At 41.8% G+C, this 15530-nt stretch overlaps 2 protein-coding genes across 7 annotated transcripts in view; both read right to left on the bottom strand.

The window, feature by feature from the left end:
* The window catches only part of SSB (small RNA binding exonuclease protection factor La), a 29216-nt gene that overhangs the window by 1318 nt on the left and 12368 nt on the right, over window positions 1-15530 (bottom strand). Inside the window, exons 1-11 of one of the 5 annotated variants that reach the window (XM_027911559.1) lie at window positions 7307-7318; window positions 6580-6636; window positions 4368-4442; window positions 2747-2850; window positions 2405-2579; window positions 2148-2255; window positions 1947-2047; window positions 1636-1707; window positions 1509-1551; window positions 679-819; window positions 125-308 (exon numbers count right to left, since the gene is read on the bottom strand). In XM_027911559.1, coding sequence (XP_027767360.1) covers window positions 125-308; window positions 679-819; window positions 1509-1551; window positions 1636-1707; window positions 1947-2047; window positions 2148-2255; window positions 2405-2579; window positions 2747-2850; window positions 4368-4433 — 994 coding nt within the window. In that variant the 5' untranslated portion in view covers window positions 4434-4442; window positions 6580-6636; window positions 7307-7318. Of the gene's footprint in view, window positions 1-124; window positions 309-678; window positions 820-1508; window positions 1552-1635; window positions 1708-1946; window positions 2048-2147; window positions 2256-2404; window positions 2580-2746; window positions 2851-4367; window positions 4443-6579; window positions 6637-7306; window positions 7385-11444; window positions 11465-15530 lie in introns of those variants that run through there. The other 4 variants (XM_027911560.1, XM_027911558.1, XM_027911561.1 and 1 more) reach the window with 4 other exon arrangements.
* KLHL23 (kelch like family member 23) lies at window positions 9140-14150 on the bottom strand. 2 transcript variants are annotated; one of them, XM_027911555.1, is made up of 4 exons: window positions 12916-14150; window positions 11445-11597; window positions 10143-10887; window positions 9140-10027 (listed from the first exon to the last, which is right to left on the bottom strand). In XM_027911555.1, the coding sequence occupies exons 1-3, from the start codon at window positions 14126-14128 to the stop codon at window positions 10577-10579; spliced, it is 1677 nt and encodes a 558-aa protein (XP_027767356.1). In that variant the 5' UTR covers window positions 14129-14150; the 3' UTR covers window positions 9140-10027; window positions 10143-10576. The 2 variants fall into 2 exon arrangements, with proteins under 2 accessions (XP_027767356.1, XP_027767357.1); XM_027911556.1 differs by lacking the exon at window positions 9140-10027 and having other exon boundaries at window positions 10698-10831.

The raw sequence follows: 15530 nt of genomic DNA, 5'->3' as shown, positions 1-15530 counted from the left end.
TTTTAACTAGCAAGCTCAAAGGAACACTTCACAGTTAAGTCAGTGTGCAGTATATATTCACTATTTGGAGTGCCAGTTCTAGGACATTTTTATAAAGGCTTAAATGAATAAAAGAAGGGAGGACCTTTTGTTTTCTGTTTCAATAATTCTTGCTGATCTTCCAGTATTTTTTTCAGAGCTTCTTTCTCAGCATCTCCTTCTAGTACTTCCCATGCAACATCCTTGTTCCGAAGCTGTAAGTTTCCATTATGTGCTGTTTTGGCTTTTTCCAGAGCATCTTTGGCAGTATTTTTAAACAGGATAATTCCCTTAAAAAGAAGAGTGGCGTCTGCACTTGAATCTTACTGCAAAAATATTCAGCTAGAATGATGAACAATATATACCCTGTTAAGTACCTCAGCAAATTCATTACTCTTGCACGATGTAAAACATGTCTAGACTTAATCAAAGCACTTAGGCTGTCCTAACGAACATTCTCACTTTTCACCTTATCAACTAACAAGGCTGGAACTTTTATCTGTTCTTTTGGAAGAATTTAAGGAAATAATTTAATTCTCTTAATATTCTGAAATTTCACAAGACAATAGTTTACTTGATTACATAAGAGGACAAACATTTAATCATTGATTTTTGAGTTTAAGACAAAGATCTTAAGCCCTTGTCTAAGAGTCTACTGACCTCCTTTGCACCTCTGACAAAATGTATCCACTTGATTTCTCCATGACCAGAAAATACAGCATGGAGGTCTTCTCTGCACGTTTGGTCGTCCAGATCACCAGAAAACTTCAAAAGACATCCTATCTTTTCTTCCAGAGACTTCTAAATGAAATAAAACATATCCCACATTTTCATTGAATAGTCAAGCTTGAATATTTGTGTTTTCCTCCTCAATCCTAAAACTATTAAATATGATGATAAATAAGCAATTGAAGTTACAGTAACTCTAGGTTTTTTGATATGTCATTTAGTTATACTGATGTCCAAGTCTTGCACAGTGTGTCCCCCCTCCTTTTTTTCAATTTTCTTTTCTTACTATGATACACTTATGTGGAACTTAAAACTTCTTTTCCATAAGAGAGTTACACTCTTTAAATTTTACCAAACGGTTTGCTGAAGGCTGATACCTCAGGTAGAAACAATATAATACTGATTAAATTCTTGATGGATCCTTTAAATACCACAAGAGAACAGTCATCTCAGTGGTGCTTTCAGGATCACATCTGAAGAGGTAAACAAGCCTAATAATTTAAATTCAGGATATGAATCAAAAAAAAATCTATTGAAAATAAGATTAAACATCATAAAAACCAGTCTTACTGTAGGTTAGTTGGAAAAGCTGAAGTGACTTTCTAGAAAGTGCTCTATATTATAGAATTTCAAATGGAATATCCCATGTTAGCTTTACAAAATGTAGGGGCAGGACCATGTTGTGCATGGATTGAAAATACACACAAAAGCAAGCATTGCATAGTTTCCAGGTATAGAGACTTAAGAAAAGAAACCCATACCATTTCAGCATCTGCTGCTTGTTTCTGTTTCTCTTCTTTTTCCCTGCAGAAAAGTTAAATTAGTTTTGAGTCAGTTCAAGTGTGGTCAAGCAAGCAAAATCAGGCACTTCAGTTGATAATGACTTACTGCTTAGCTCTTGCTTTTGCTTCTACTTTGTTTTGTTTCCTTTCTTCATTCTTCTTTATACAATACTCCTCCCTGCAATTGAATATAAGCTAATATAATTTAAAGTATTCTGTTATAATTACTTTGTAAGACATCAGTAGACAAGAAGCCATTGAAATTACTTTTCCGCGTTGAGGTGCTATTCTCCAAAAGGTACAGCTATCAATACCTGTACAACAGTTTAGAAACTTACACTTCCCGGGTCAAGCCAGGCTCTTGTCTAAATCCACCCTTTACCATTTTTAGTTCATATATCAGTTAAGAGGACTTACTTGAAAAGTACTATCAGCTCTGTGTCTTTGTACTTTTGATTTGGTATCTCTGTGAACTTCTTAGCAGATTCAACACTATCAAAAACTGCAAATATTGAGCCCTGTTAAATGGCAAGAGACACTGAATGTTAGAGTAATTGAACAGAATGCTGTCCAGGGAGGATCCCTGCCCCAGGTTTAAATGTTCATTGCAAGAGTTACCTTAAATGTTCTCTGCAATGTTCTCCTCATTTGAATGTTTTCAACTGGACCTTTATCTTCAAGCCATTCTTTGATATCATCAAGAGTAGCATCTAGTGGAAAGCCTTTCTGCAAGATAGCAATGTGCTTCAATTATATTATACAAACTGACTCAGAAATTACAGCCTATTTGGTATGAGTTAATTTAAGCTTTACTCAGATGGCTTTCAGTCTAAGTCATGCAGAACAGCACAGAGTAAAAGAAGAAATTTACTTACAACATATACAGATCTGTTTTTAATTGCAGCCTTATACTGGTCATTTAATTCAGGAAGGGGTTTATTTGGAGATCTTCTGATTTTAGTTTTGTCGTCATTTATTTCCATTAAACCAGTCTTGGATTTTCTTAGTGCTTCTACAATAACACTAAAATCTTTTGAAAGGCGACTTAACCTATTGAGTAAGCAGACACAAGTTATTACAAATATACAGGCAAAGCTGAAGCCAGATGTTAAAACAGCAACGGGATTTGTGCATGCACACCGGGAACACTTGGCTACAAATAGAGATAAGTAGCTAAAAGTTACTTTTCTAGCCACATTAGTTGTACTTTTTTTTACCTGTTGAATTTGATCATTACGTCTAAAGGTACCCAGCCATCATCTAGTTTGATCTGTTCTTTTAGGAACTTGTCTCTTGGTAGATTGTGATTGCCAAAATAATACTGCAAAAAAGAAGGGAGGGGAGGAGGGAAGAGAGATTTGTCCTGAAATTTTCGGCCTTAAAAGCTCATTTTCATCTGACATCTTACTGCAGTAGATTGAGACATATCAAAAGTAATTACTCTGAATAATTAGAAATTCTGAAATTATTACTTCCTGCTTTAATGTGATACTTTGCCAAAAGTGAGCTGCAACATGTAAGCTGTAAAAAGAAACAAACACACAAGCCCTGCCAGAAACAAACAAATGCCACAGCAAGCCAGTGCTTCATCCAATGAGACTAACGAGACAAAGACAGACTGCAGTTTTATTTAGGAAAGGAGCAAAGCTTATTCTGTTAACATCATAAGCCTCTATCACCCAGATCAAGCTCTGCAGAGTCAAAAGTCAAATTTGTCACCAACAGATTCAGGCTTTACTCCTTATTTAAGGAATGTATAAGCAAGAATATGGTATTTGCACACTGAAAAATCACATACATAAACTGGAATTTCTAGGTCTCATTCAACAAAACACCAAAAGATAAAAAAATTTGTTATTTTAAATTTAATCTTTATTTTTAGTTTTATTTAGTTACTGTGTCCTTATTTTGATCTTGTCCAACATGGGCAGTTCAAGGCAGACAGGCTAATCACATTCTTCTGCTAACTAGCAGTCATCTAACTAGTGTCAAATACTTGAAGCCATAGGAGAAGTTGGAATGTTCCCACCAGTGTCACGGTGCCTTAAAAAGTCAGGGCAAGTTTTACAACAACACCTCTCCTTCTAGTATACCTCAAATTCACATTACCAAAAGTCTAATTTTGTCAACTATTTTTTTCTCAATCTCTGTGTTTGTTATTTATAATGGTTCCATAGGGTATTAGGCATTCACGTGCAGCTATACTTTTATCTTTCAGGAAAACAGTTTTGTTCTAGATGTCATTTTAAGTGATGGGCTCATTTTTTTTGTTGTAGGGTAACCCCCCAAGCCTCTAGAGAGAGAGAAATAGTTAATCCAAAGCAGGCACGGAAGTTTAGTTGTAATTTTTAGCAATAAATTACAAAGCAGTAAATCACAATAGCAAGTTATGCAATGTGTGAATATTTTGAGCAGATTCTCGAATAGAAGGATTTTCCCCCAAAAAAATTAAGGTATATAGAATTAAAATTCAACCTTCTTCTATTTGCATAGATAGAATAACCCCAGCAACACGGTAATAAATTGTTTAATGATACATTCACTTGCTACAGTAACTAAAATGCTAGCAAATGTTTCTGTTTTTAAATTGTGCTCTTAGAAGCAACTGTAGACAAGTGTAACTTCCAACTTAAACTAAGGTAGTTGTAATAGTAATAGTAATAAAGTATTAGTAAAGTATTAAATACCTGTCATAGACCTGTGACAGACATTTTTTAAAGAGCTGAAGATTCAAGTCTAACTCCCCATAAAGTTAAATTCCTGTTAGCCAAGTCCCTGCCAATGAATGCCTCCAAAACCTCACCTCAGTCCAGATCCCAAACTATAAACTGAACTTACCTCAATTTGCTGACAGATTTTGCTTTCCAAGATAGACATGTCTTCACCATTTCCATTTTCAGCCATTTTCACCAGCTGTGTTGAAGAGAATACAGAGCAGAAGCACTTACTCAGTAGTACTTTCTGCAGACTTATATTCCTAGAGCATTGCATTTCACTGCAGCCTCATCTAAACACAGCAACAGCCAAGTTCTTTAGCCATAGGCTTATGCCTGTGAAGCAACTATAAACATCACTGCAAACTCCAAAGGGAAACTATGAAACAAATGGGGAAAAAACCCCAAAAGTAAAATACTTGGGCTGTTAAGGCAGCATTTGGCATTCTGTATTCAAAATAAATTTAAAAAATGCTGGCACTTCACAGTCTTATGTGTTATTTACCTTTTTCTAGGCACAGATCCTCAGTTTGTGACTAAGAGCAGCAACAAAGCTGAGAGCCAACAACATTTGTTCTTTAAGTCAAATCCAACATCTCACCACTAGGCAAAACATTAGTAACAAAAATTGTTTAATTCCTACATAGGTAGAATGACAAACATTTCTGAAGTTTGTCTCTTGTTTAATCTTTGAAAGTTCATGGAATTTACTGGAGAAAGGAAAAAAATATCTGCATTTATTATGACATGCTAAAAATGTCTAGTTTTCTCCTTTACAAATCTGTCCTCAGTGCAGTTCTGTTTGAGTACTGAATCAAGTATCTTTGATAACAGGTGTTTTACCTTGGAAGCAACTTCTTCACTTAACTGGCAGCAAACGTATAATCCCAGTACATCAGATGCAGTCACTAAGAAAGCAGCTACTGACCAGAAAATTAACTGGGATCCAAAAATGTCTGTCTAATTGCTCTTAAGATAAGGATATAAAATGCAAAGACGCAATTGTCATGGAAAATTATGTTCTTCATCTGAACACCCACCTGGCAGCCTCATCTTCTTATTCTAGTAGTTTAATTCCTCAGTTATTGTTCATCCTACAGCAGTATTCCCATTTCCTCATCTTCCTGATCTCAAAACTGCATTGCACCCTTGGACTTAATTGTAGTTCTTTGGCACTTGCAGCCTTAAAATATGCATCCCAGTCTCTACTACTGTGCTTCCACCTGTACCTAACACTCTAACGCTCTTTAAAGCATGTTTTCAGCAAGTGTTAGTTGGCAGCTGCGTTCAGGGTGTGATCCATTTGTCTGTAAAGCACTTTACAAAACCCAGACCAGAGTACCCAAGCTGACAATTGCAGTTCCTTCAGAGATGTCGCACATGAGCCACCCTGACTACAGGAGACTGACAGTTCACCACCACATTCAGGTGTTGGTACTGTCTTAACATCCCCCCCCACCCCCCCTTGCTGTTGTCCCCCACGCCCAACTTATAAGAGAAACTGGTGTTCTTTTTTACATTATACCCAATTTGGTGAAATTTAATGGCAGCCTATGGAGCAGTCACAGCTTTTTCTGAGATATCAACTAATTGACCACTATCCCAGCCTGCCTCAGCTCAGGTACCAAAATACCCAGAAGCAGCAATTCAATTTCCACATAAGGCTCAGCTCCACTGCGAAAAAAGAGAAAATAAACTAAGCCTACTTCCTTAGCAGTATTTTTAAGGTCAATACCAAAAAGTGTAAAACAACACAAGACCTGGCACAGGTCCTTTAGATTAAGTCTTACACCTGGAGAAGTTTTTCTATAAAGCATCCTGCAGCTGTGAGTAACAACAAACTGTAGACAAAACTAAGATTCAAGCTTGCCATGCATAGAATTCAGTTCAGACAGTGATTGAGCTCTAACCTATTTAGAACAAAAGCAGAAGCAGCCTAATTTAAGAGAAATTCTAGTCTTGTCTGCACATGCTCACTTCAGACTCTTTAGCTCAGTCATTTGGCACAAGATGACCTCCAGATCAATAGTTTTCAGGTGCTGTGCAGCAGTTAAGACTCATAAAAAGCTGCACTGAACAGCAATCACAGCCTGAACTGCATGCAAAATTCTACAACGTTTTATTGTAAGAGCTTTCTTAGCAAACCACACTAACTTGTTCCTTCTGTGTGCCAACAGTCTGCATCAGTACCACACAAAAACAAGTAGTGCAAGCAGTCATTAGATTTAAATTACAAACGCAAAATGACAGTCAAGCCCTTTAACAAGAACAGTTAGATCCCACACTGTATTAGCTAGAGCATCCTGAAAGAACTCTCAAGTGGATTTTCATCTTACCAGCCATTTAGTGTCAAGGTCTGGACAAAACTAAGTTGCAGGCTGGTTCTACCATTACTGTAACAGAGGGAAAGGCCTTTTTTAAATAAGAAAGTTTCCCCACAAAAGTAACATGGAGCTGTTATTCATACTCTGCCTTGTTCAGTAACCCCTGTGTCAGAGGTTGGAGCCTTCTGACAGGATTCTTACCTCAAAATAAAGTTTTTTATTTACAGTAAGGGTTAACTGCTACCACACATTTTCACAGACGATACTGTGGGTTGCAGTTTTTTAATCGAATAAGTTCAATATAGAAGAAGTTTCTTATAAGAAGTAATTAAGTAATTGAAATGCGGGCCCCTAACCCGTGCCAGAATACCATCAGTTTGCTGGATGGCGCTCTCACACGCCCGCAGCATCGCACGCCGCCTGCAGACGCCCGGGCCCGGCAGCGGCGGGAGCGGGGCCGCCGGCGCCGCCTCACCCTCAGTGCCGCAGCCCCGCAGTGCCGCGGGACGCGCTGCCCGCGGGGAGGGCCCGGGGGGCTCCCCCGCCCCGCCGGCACGGCCGGGCCCGCTCGCGACTCCGCCGGGCACGGGCCGCACGTGCTCCCCGCGCCGGGAACTCGCCCTGCCTCCCGCCCGGCCCGGCCCGGCCCGGCCCCCGGGCCCGCCGCCAGTCCTGCCCCGCCCCGGCCCGGCGCTCCTCAACGGGGCCGAGCCCGGCGGGGCCGGGGCCCCGCACGAACCTGCTCGTCCGGCCCCGCTCCCCTCCTGGTCCCCGTCCCGCTGCGCCGCTCCACAGGCCGCGATCGCTGCCGCGGCCCAGCAGCCCCCGCGGCCCGCCCGCCCCGCGCGTGGCGTCACTTCCGGGGCGGGGGAGGCGCTGCTCCGGCCCCGCCGAGAGCGCCCGAACGTGAGGGGCGCGGGGGGCTGGGAATGGCCGGGGAATGGCCAGGGAATGGCCAGGGCTACGCGGACAGCCCTAAGCGCCCGCCACGGCCACCCCTCCGGGCGCACCGGGGTCCTGGTTTTGCGCACTGAACGGAAAAAGTAACTGAAAAGCTTGTATTTGTACAGTGGTATTTTTACATTTATTAAATACTGCAAACATTCACTGAAGTACTGAAGATATATTGTGGACATCTATGGCGCTACAAACACTGGGACTGCACAAGTCAAAATTTTAAAAAAAACAGTATTGGCTTTACAAGTTATTTGATTTCAGTATTAGTTAATTCTCTAGTTTACAAGTAAAACAATAAAACTGTGTCTACCGTAATACAGGTCTAATACGGACAGTAATTCAGTGTTTACATTTAACTGTTATTAAAAACGTACCACACAGATGGCTAAAAGACTCCCTGTTCTGAGCTTCCCACCTCCTGTAGGTCGCTGACCAGAATCCCTATTTCTCTTGCTTAATTCATATTCCTGGCTGTGGCCAAGACCTGCCGGCAGCATACATTGGGATATTCTACTGACACAAGCTAATTTAAAAGAGCACTGTAGGTTACCATGAAAAATAGCACCAGTTGAAATTTAACCACGAGTCTAAACTTCTTCTGATCTCCATTTATTCTAATGCATTCAAAATCTCTGAAAAATTAGGATTTACCAGACATCCTAGGCAGTAATCCCATTGATTTTTGTTGGTGCCAGACCAGCACACACTCTCCTGGCATGGGAGGACTAAAGGCTTTTTTCCCACTTAGCACTGAGGCCAAAAAGCAGCAAATTGCTCACCTGCAGGATGCCCAGGGGGCAAAGCAGATCCAGTTTCCAATGCCTGTGCTCCTGCCCTGGAACAGCACTGTCTTTCATGAACACGAAGCACCTAGTTTAGAAGCAGTGGCCAAGTGGACACCGAGGGATTTTGTTTTGTTAGACCTCACCTTGTTCTTAGATCCTTTCCTCGACCCATGCCTGTGGGTGACAGGATATGGGCCAAAGTGACCCTCAGGGCCAGCCATAAGCAGCTGTTCTATGCTCCTGTTTTTCAACTAACATGAAGCTTCACAGGTGCATAATTTGCACTGAAAAATTGCATACACACACTGAGTTCACTGTGGTTTTGTTCAAGACAAAGATCACCTTCATGCTTTTGCGATGTTGTCCTTAACTGCTCTACCTCTTTGAACAATTTCTCAGCTGTGGAGATTTCCAGGAGAAACAAATTCATGTTATTTCTTTTGCCCACCTGCCCGGCTAACGCATTTCAAATAGCGTTAGAGTTCAATTCCCCACACCTCTTTACAGTTTAGAGTCTTTAAACAAATTATATTGGATCCTTAAATAGCTCCCAGTGGGATGTGTAATGAATCAAAACACTGAACCCACACTCACATGAGCTTCTCACACAGTCAGGTGACATACAAAGACATCAGAACAAGAACTATATATACACACCACAGAACTTCACATCGAAGCTCAGAGTTGAGTGCTGCCTGCTACCAGCAGTCAAATGCAAGTCAGAAATAGCATAAAAATGGGAAAGAACAACAAAAAAAATGTCGAAACTGCTTATGATCAAGAAAAGGTGTGGGGAAGCCCAGAACCAGCTGGGCTCCCCCACAAAAAGGAAATACTATAAACTCAGGGCCTACCTGCTTGGAAAGCTCCTTTCACTGTATCTGATAAATCCAATAAAACAAAAATCCCATTTTAGGTGACAGTGCCGGTGTGGGAAGTTCCCACTACACCCTTCAGCAGCCTTGTGTTGTCCCTGCCTCTCTCACCAATGTCTAACAGCTCTTTTTGCAGCCATTTTATAAGCTGGACTGGAGAACTGATCGGTGTTAAACAAGCCTCTCTGCTCCCCACGGCATTTTTTATTTGAAACACTGCTATCAGGTCACTCAGAATTTGATCCATTTGTCTATAAAGCACTTTTCAAAAATCTCATTTCTACACAGAATTTGAAGATTTTGAGAGAAATAATAAATAAATCAATCCTGTAGACCACTTAATATTCAATATCTCCATGCATAACATATTTTGACAAGTTTCTTCAGTTGTCACCTTTGCTCAAGTCACAATTTGGCACTTTTAGCAAAGATCAAATGGTATTAAACAAAATAGAGAAGTTTGTATTGCAAGGGGATGTGAACAACTTTTCAGTCGCTCTCATTTCATCCTTCCATTCCACACAGACACCTATCTTGAATTTGATATTAAAAAAGAGTTACCATATTAAGGCTTTTCTCTGATTAAAAAAAAACCAAAAAAAAACACACCAAAACAAAACAACAAAAAACCATGACTATCTGTGCATCAGCCAAAGTGCCCATTGCAAAGCCTTGCAGAGTCATTTTTCATTTCTCATGAGCAATGTCAAAGTGAGTGTAAGAACGGCAAAGAGGCTACTTTTCTCAAACGCCCTTGTACTGCAGAGCACTGCTCTTCTGAAAACTGATTCACAATTTTGGCTTATGCTCTGAGGCTACTGCCTGACATTTCTTCTGTCATTCCTAGTCCCAGCTCTTCTTTGCTCTGGCACTTGAAGGTAGAATTGGAGGCATCCTATAAATGCCCATTTCTGAATGTGATAACCTAGTTATCCAAATGATATTGCTCTGTATGTACCATACACTTGGCTTGGGGCAATGATCCATTTCTATAGCTACCTTAAGAATACAAAGATTTCCTCTGAAGCCCAGTAGCCCTTAGAAATGTAAAGTATTTGGTTTGGCTTTAGTCATCTTAGCACCAGATCATAGTTTCCCACAGTGATTAACAAAAACAAATCTGATTTTCACAGTAGTTTCTATGTAGCTGCATAAAGTATTGTAAAAGAGTCATTTGAGAACTTTCATGAAAAAAATGACTGGACTGAAAAATATATGGAAATCTTGTTACCACGTCTATATTTCTGAGTTGTTTAAAATGAGAAAAATTATACCTGGTTTTCAACAATGTGTGCTAAGAGATTGTATCGGACAACTCAGTCATGAGGTAATCAGTACTTTATGAATGCTGCATCTGCTGTTTGCTGTAACAGCAAGAAGAAAATTAAATGTTTACACATTATACACACAGACACAGCCATGTGACCGCATAGCACTGGGAAGATTTCCTACTGCTTCCCATGTATTCAGTTCAGGGTCATATTTCTCAATACTCTGCAGATACGTTCCTTTTGAATAGGAATATCCTCCTGTTACGTAGATGCATCCGTTCATGACCACTGTGCCACACTCCATCCTTCTCTCCATCATGTGAGCCATCTGCTTCCACTCGTTTTGCTCTGGGTCATAGCAGTCCGTGATCGTGGTCTGTCCACCCACAAAATAGATCTTGTTTTGTAAAGTAATTGAACACAATCCGTATTCTTTGGAAAGAAAGGAATACGGCACAACTCAGCATGGTAACCTTCACTTAAAGTGCAACTGCATGACAAACACTGGGCACCACTGAGGGCGGCTGAGTTTCTTCACTGAGCTTAGGAGACACCTCAAGTTTCTGCTATACTTGGTAAAAGAAAGCTGAAGGCATTACAGCAGATAAAGACTTGAGCAGCAGTACTTAGTGAGAATTGCTTAAAAAACTTACTGTTACCAAGCATAGAGCATAGAGAAAACCCTTCTAAAATTAACATAAATTATTTTTGCCAAATGTCTATAAATAGATAGATTTCATAGAAAGTTTTATTATTTAATAGAATGTGAACATTCCTTAATTCAGTATTTATATAGCAATTTCTATATGACAGATGCTTGAAGAAGGTCTTCCCTTTCCCTCTCAGAATCTGGAAATGGTCCTTGCTGCCCTACAGGCATTTCTCTTTTTTTATTAGGAATATGCCAAAAACTCTTAACTGGGCTTAAGGACTCCCAGGTACAAGTCATCAAATCAAGCTCTACATTTGTTACAGAAATTATTATTTACCTGGATGTGGACTTGTGGTGACTATACTCCACTCATTGCTACCTGAATGGTATCTCTGGATTTTATCGTAGGTACAGCTTCCCCTGTACCCATAGTGACCTCCAGTTACGTAGATGACTTCGTGCAGGACACAGGCAGTGGCATTTCCAACCCCTGTACATAGTATGCAAGTTCAGACTGAATGTGAGTAAAACAGACTAGTCAAGACACTTTATCAGTGCAAGTCAAGAACAACTAAATAAAACTGCAGTAACCAATACATATTGCATATAATACAGGCATATTATAGTTCACAGCATTTTTAGGCAGTAATTTAAGTCACACTGTCACACTGGTTTTGGAGTAGGGAATTAGATTCAATATTTCACCAAGTTAAAGAGATGTTAAAAAATCACTTATATGGCAAAGACAAAAACAATGGGAGTTGAGATTGTTCAATGTCTTTTCTAATACTTTTAGTTGTTCTCATGGTATTACTAATTATGGTATTGTATAAACAAGGACACAAATAGAATGGAGCCATGTTAAATCTGTCTCTAGGACAACAAAATGAAATCAAACAAGGGGGAAGTTGAGCACATAAGATTTTCGACACAGAAAACTGGACAAAACAACTGCATAGAATATGCAAGTGCTCACAATATTAGCATAGCATTTCTATTTCTGAAGGAAATAAAAGAGAATAGCAGCAATATTTGAAGAAAATATACAAACAATGGAAAAAGTTGTAGAAGCATGGTTTTTTCCTGTTATAGACACCTCCAAAAATTCTATGTATGTAGTAAAATACTATGTTGCATCAACTTACACTAAATTATTATAATTAATTGTAAATATTTGTATTACTTTATAAAAATTTATTATGAAATTTATAACTGCTTATAAATTTCATAACAAAATTATACCCTTTAGTTTGGCTACGATTCATATATTTTTAATAGATCACTCAGGTATTAGTGCTTTTCATTATCCTCACAGTAACGATTAAACTAAGGATCCTAAACAGATGATACACAGAAAAAGAAGGAAACCACGTGCAAGAAGTTTTAAATGATGACACCTTTATAACTGATTGCTCAGAAAATCTTGATAATCTGGCCTTTTACTGAAATAAGACAACCCCTAATTAGAGCTTGCTCTTTGACCACCTACTGAATTGACTCTAATCCCAGTAGTTTTCTGATTTCTTTCTATTTTGACAGAAATTCTTCTCTGAAAGAAGGCAAAATTAAACAAGACTACCACTTGCTTTCCTATCCTAGTGTTCCATGGCACAGCCCAGCGTAGCGTTTGGATGTTTGTAGTCTTTTGGCTAGTGAAGAACTGAACCAAAGCCCACCAACACTAACAGGAGATTCCTGTTGACTTCTCTAGAACTTGGATCGGGCCCTAAATGTGTCCATGGCACTTAAAAGTGACAAATACCAAAGGGTTGACATTGGAGGCAGACACCATGCAAAAGTTTACCTACCTTTGATCATGTTTGCAATGGGAAGCCATTTCTGTATTAAAGGATCATAGAACTCAGCTTCTTGCACAGGAGCTCCCTTTCGATACCCCCCCAGCGCGTAGATGCAGCCACTCAGGGAAACTGCACAGTGGTAATACCTTGCATCGAGCATGGGGCAGCCTTCTGTCCACTCATCCCTCTCACTGTTATAAATCCACACGGTGTCAAGGGCTTCAATGCTCTCTGTTCTGTAACCTCCTGTCACGTATATGTCTGCTCCCAAGCTAGTGACCCCATAGCTCTCTCTGGTGTGATCTGGCATCTCTGTTCCCTGGACCCACGCGTTGGTTAAAGGATCCCAAACATGCACTTCTGATAAGGGGTGCCAATAATATCCTCCAATCACGTACATGACTGCTGTGGGTCTTCTGGAAAGACTTTTGGGTTTGAGGCTGAGAGCCTTGTATATGAGCGACCTTATCTTACGGCCATTGAGTCGGCATTTTTTTTGTAGACTTAAAGCTGACCTCAAATACATGTTATCTAAGTCTGCTTTGATGCAGTTCAGCAGTTCATAGACGTCTTCAATTCTTTCTTCCACATTGTGTGCAACCCAGTTAACGACAGCTTCAATGGCAGCCTCTTCTTTCCGAACATTGAGATTCTCTCTGGAAAGAATATAAGAGAGCTTCTCCTTGCTAATGTCCAGAAACTCTTCCTGCTTCCACACTTCTTCAAACTGCCATAACAATATCCTCCTGGACTCCTTCTCTAGTTCTGAGCAATCATGATATTCGGCAAAGGAGTGCATACCTATGCAGTTGTCAGTATCTAAATGCCTCACCAGAAACTGCTCACAGGCTTTCTTTACGGACACAAACTGGAGCAGGTCTGCAGCTTGGAGTAAGCTTTGGACATTTCTCTTTGTTATCTGGATCTGTGATGTGTATGCATAATTCACAAGGGCTTCCAGTACCCCATGGCTGAGCCCGGGAAGGCTGATCTGGTTTTTGGACTTCTCTTTCATATCGGCTGTGAACATGGCTTTGAAATAACTGCTGCAGGCTGCCAGAGCGGCTCTGTGGCAGTGGAAGATGACCCCCGAAGCGCACTGCAGGGTGATGTCGGTGAATAGCCCGTCCAGGTAGAACGCCCGGAACGCCTCCAGGAAGCCGGCGGGATGCGCGGAGTCCTTGTACAGGTAGGCGTAGTCCTCCTGCGCGGCCGCGGCCATCGCCGCACCCCGCAGCTCCCGCCGCTTTGTCCGCGTTGCTCAGCACAGCCCAGCCGCCCCGGCCCGCCCTGCCCCGGCACTTACGCCCGTGCGGAGCGCGGCCGCGGCCAGGGGCGCTCGCAGCCCGCGGTGGCGCCGGGACCGCCTTTGGAAGAGCAGCTGCCCGCGGGAGCGACGCGGCCGCAGCAGCAGCAGCAGCTGCTCCTATTTTGGTGTCCTGGCCGCCCCCACCCACCCTCCGCACCCCTCCGCGAGGTCGCGGCCCCGGCGCCCCGCCCGGCCCCTCCCGCCCGCTCGCCTCGGGAAGGTCCGGCCCGAACCGCTGCCGCCGCCCCGGAGCTCCCACCCCGGGGCAGGGGTTAAAGGCTGTCCGCGGTGGTGACAGACGGCCTGGCCTTATTAGGGACAGGAGCAGATGCCTGGGGAGCGTCACCAGCTCGGTGTCACTCAGCAACACAACAAAGCGAGGGGCCTCGGCTGCCGCTGACAGCGACCTGAAGCCGCCTCTGGCGGAGGCGCCCCTCGCTCCAAAGAGCGACACTGGGAAGGGCAGCAAGAGTCAGGGGCTCTCCCATTGCCTCGGCAGGAGTCGAAAGGAGGCGGCCAGAGCTCTCCCCATACACCCGAACCTGGCAGGGTGCAAAGGACAGTCACAAATTTTGCAGACAAACTCCAACTAGAAGCAATCACTCAGGAAGAAGGCAATATTGGCTTTTACAACTTCTGAAAATGTGCTTCACAATTTAAGAAGTTTTTCTCTTCTCCGCTAGCAAAACATTTTCTGCAATGGAGACCCTTCTTTGAAACACAGCATCCTCTGGGTTCAAGCAGCTGTGGTTCTCCCTCATCTGCAGAAGAGTTGGGATCCTTTGGATCCAGCAGCCAGGCTCTGCTGGATTGAAGGGACTGGCAATGGTTTCTCATACCGAAAGGAGGTGGATATTTGTTATTGTGATAGCAATACTCAAAAGGAGAAATCAGGAGAGCTCCTGCTCTACACAGATGAAAAAACATCATATTTTTCTTTCAGTTACTGGTGTTACTTCCTCCACAATGCCCACAAGAAGCATGGACTAAAGGAATCCAGACGGGAACATGTACGTGGACATACCCCTCTGCCATCCTTCTTCCCGTACTAACCATGTAACAAGTCTCAAACTTGCTCTTGGCCTTTACATAGTAACACGAGACAAAACTAAACTCATCCAAACAAACAAAAAACCCCCACAAAACCAAAAAGCATGCCTTCATACATCTCATGCCTTCTGTTTCTTCAGCCTCTCTTGATGCATTGCTAGCCCAGAGAATTAAGTTTTGCAGGAATTAGCAACAGCCCTGCTGTCTCTGACATGAGACGATGTTCCTCAGCTACATTACTCCATTTCTTTCTCTGGAGCATTCC

This window comes from Empidonax traillii, unplaced genomic scaffold (genome assembly GCF_003031625.1).
Source record: "Empidonax traillii isolate 1590-97213 ecotype Southwest subspecies unplaced genomic scaffold, ASM303162v1 scaffold33:size3420811, whole genome shotgun sequence".
In the NCBI taxonomy this organism is placed as follows: Eukaryota; Metazoa; Chordata; class Aves; order Passeriformes; family Tyrannidae; genus Empidonax; species Empidonax traillii.
Note: the sequence above shows the minus strand (reverse complement) of the source record. Positions and strands in the feature narration are given on the sequence as shown.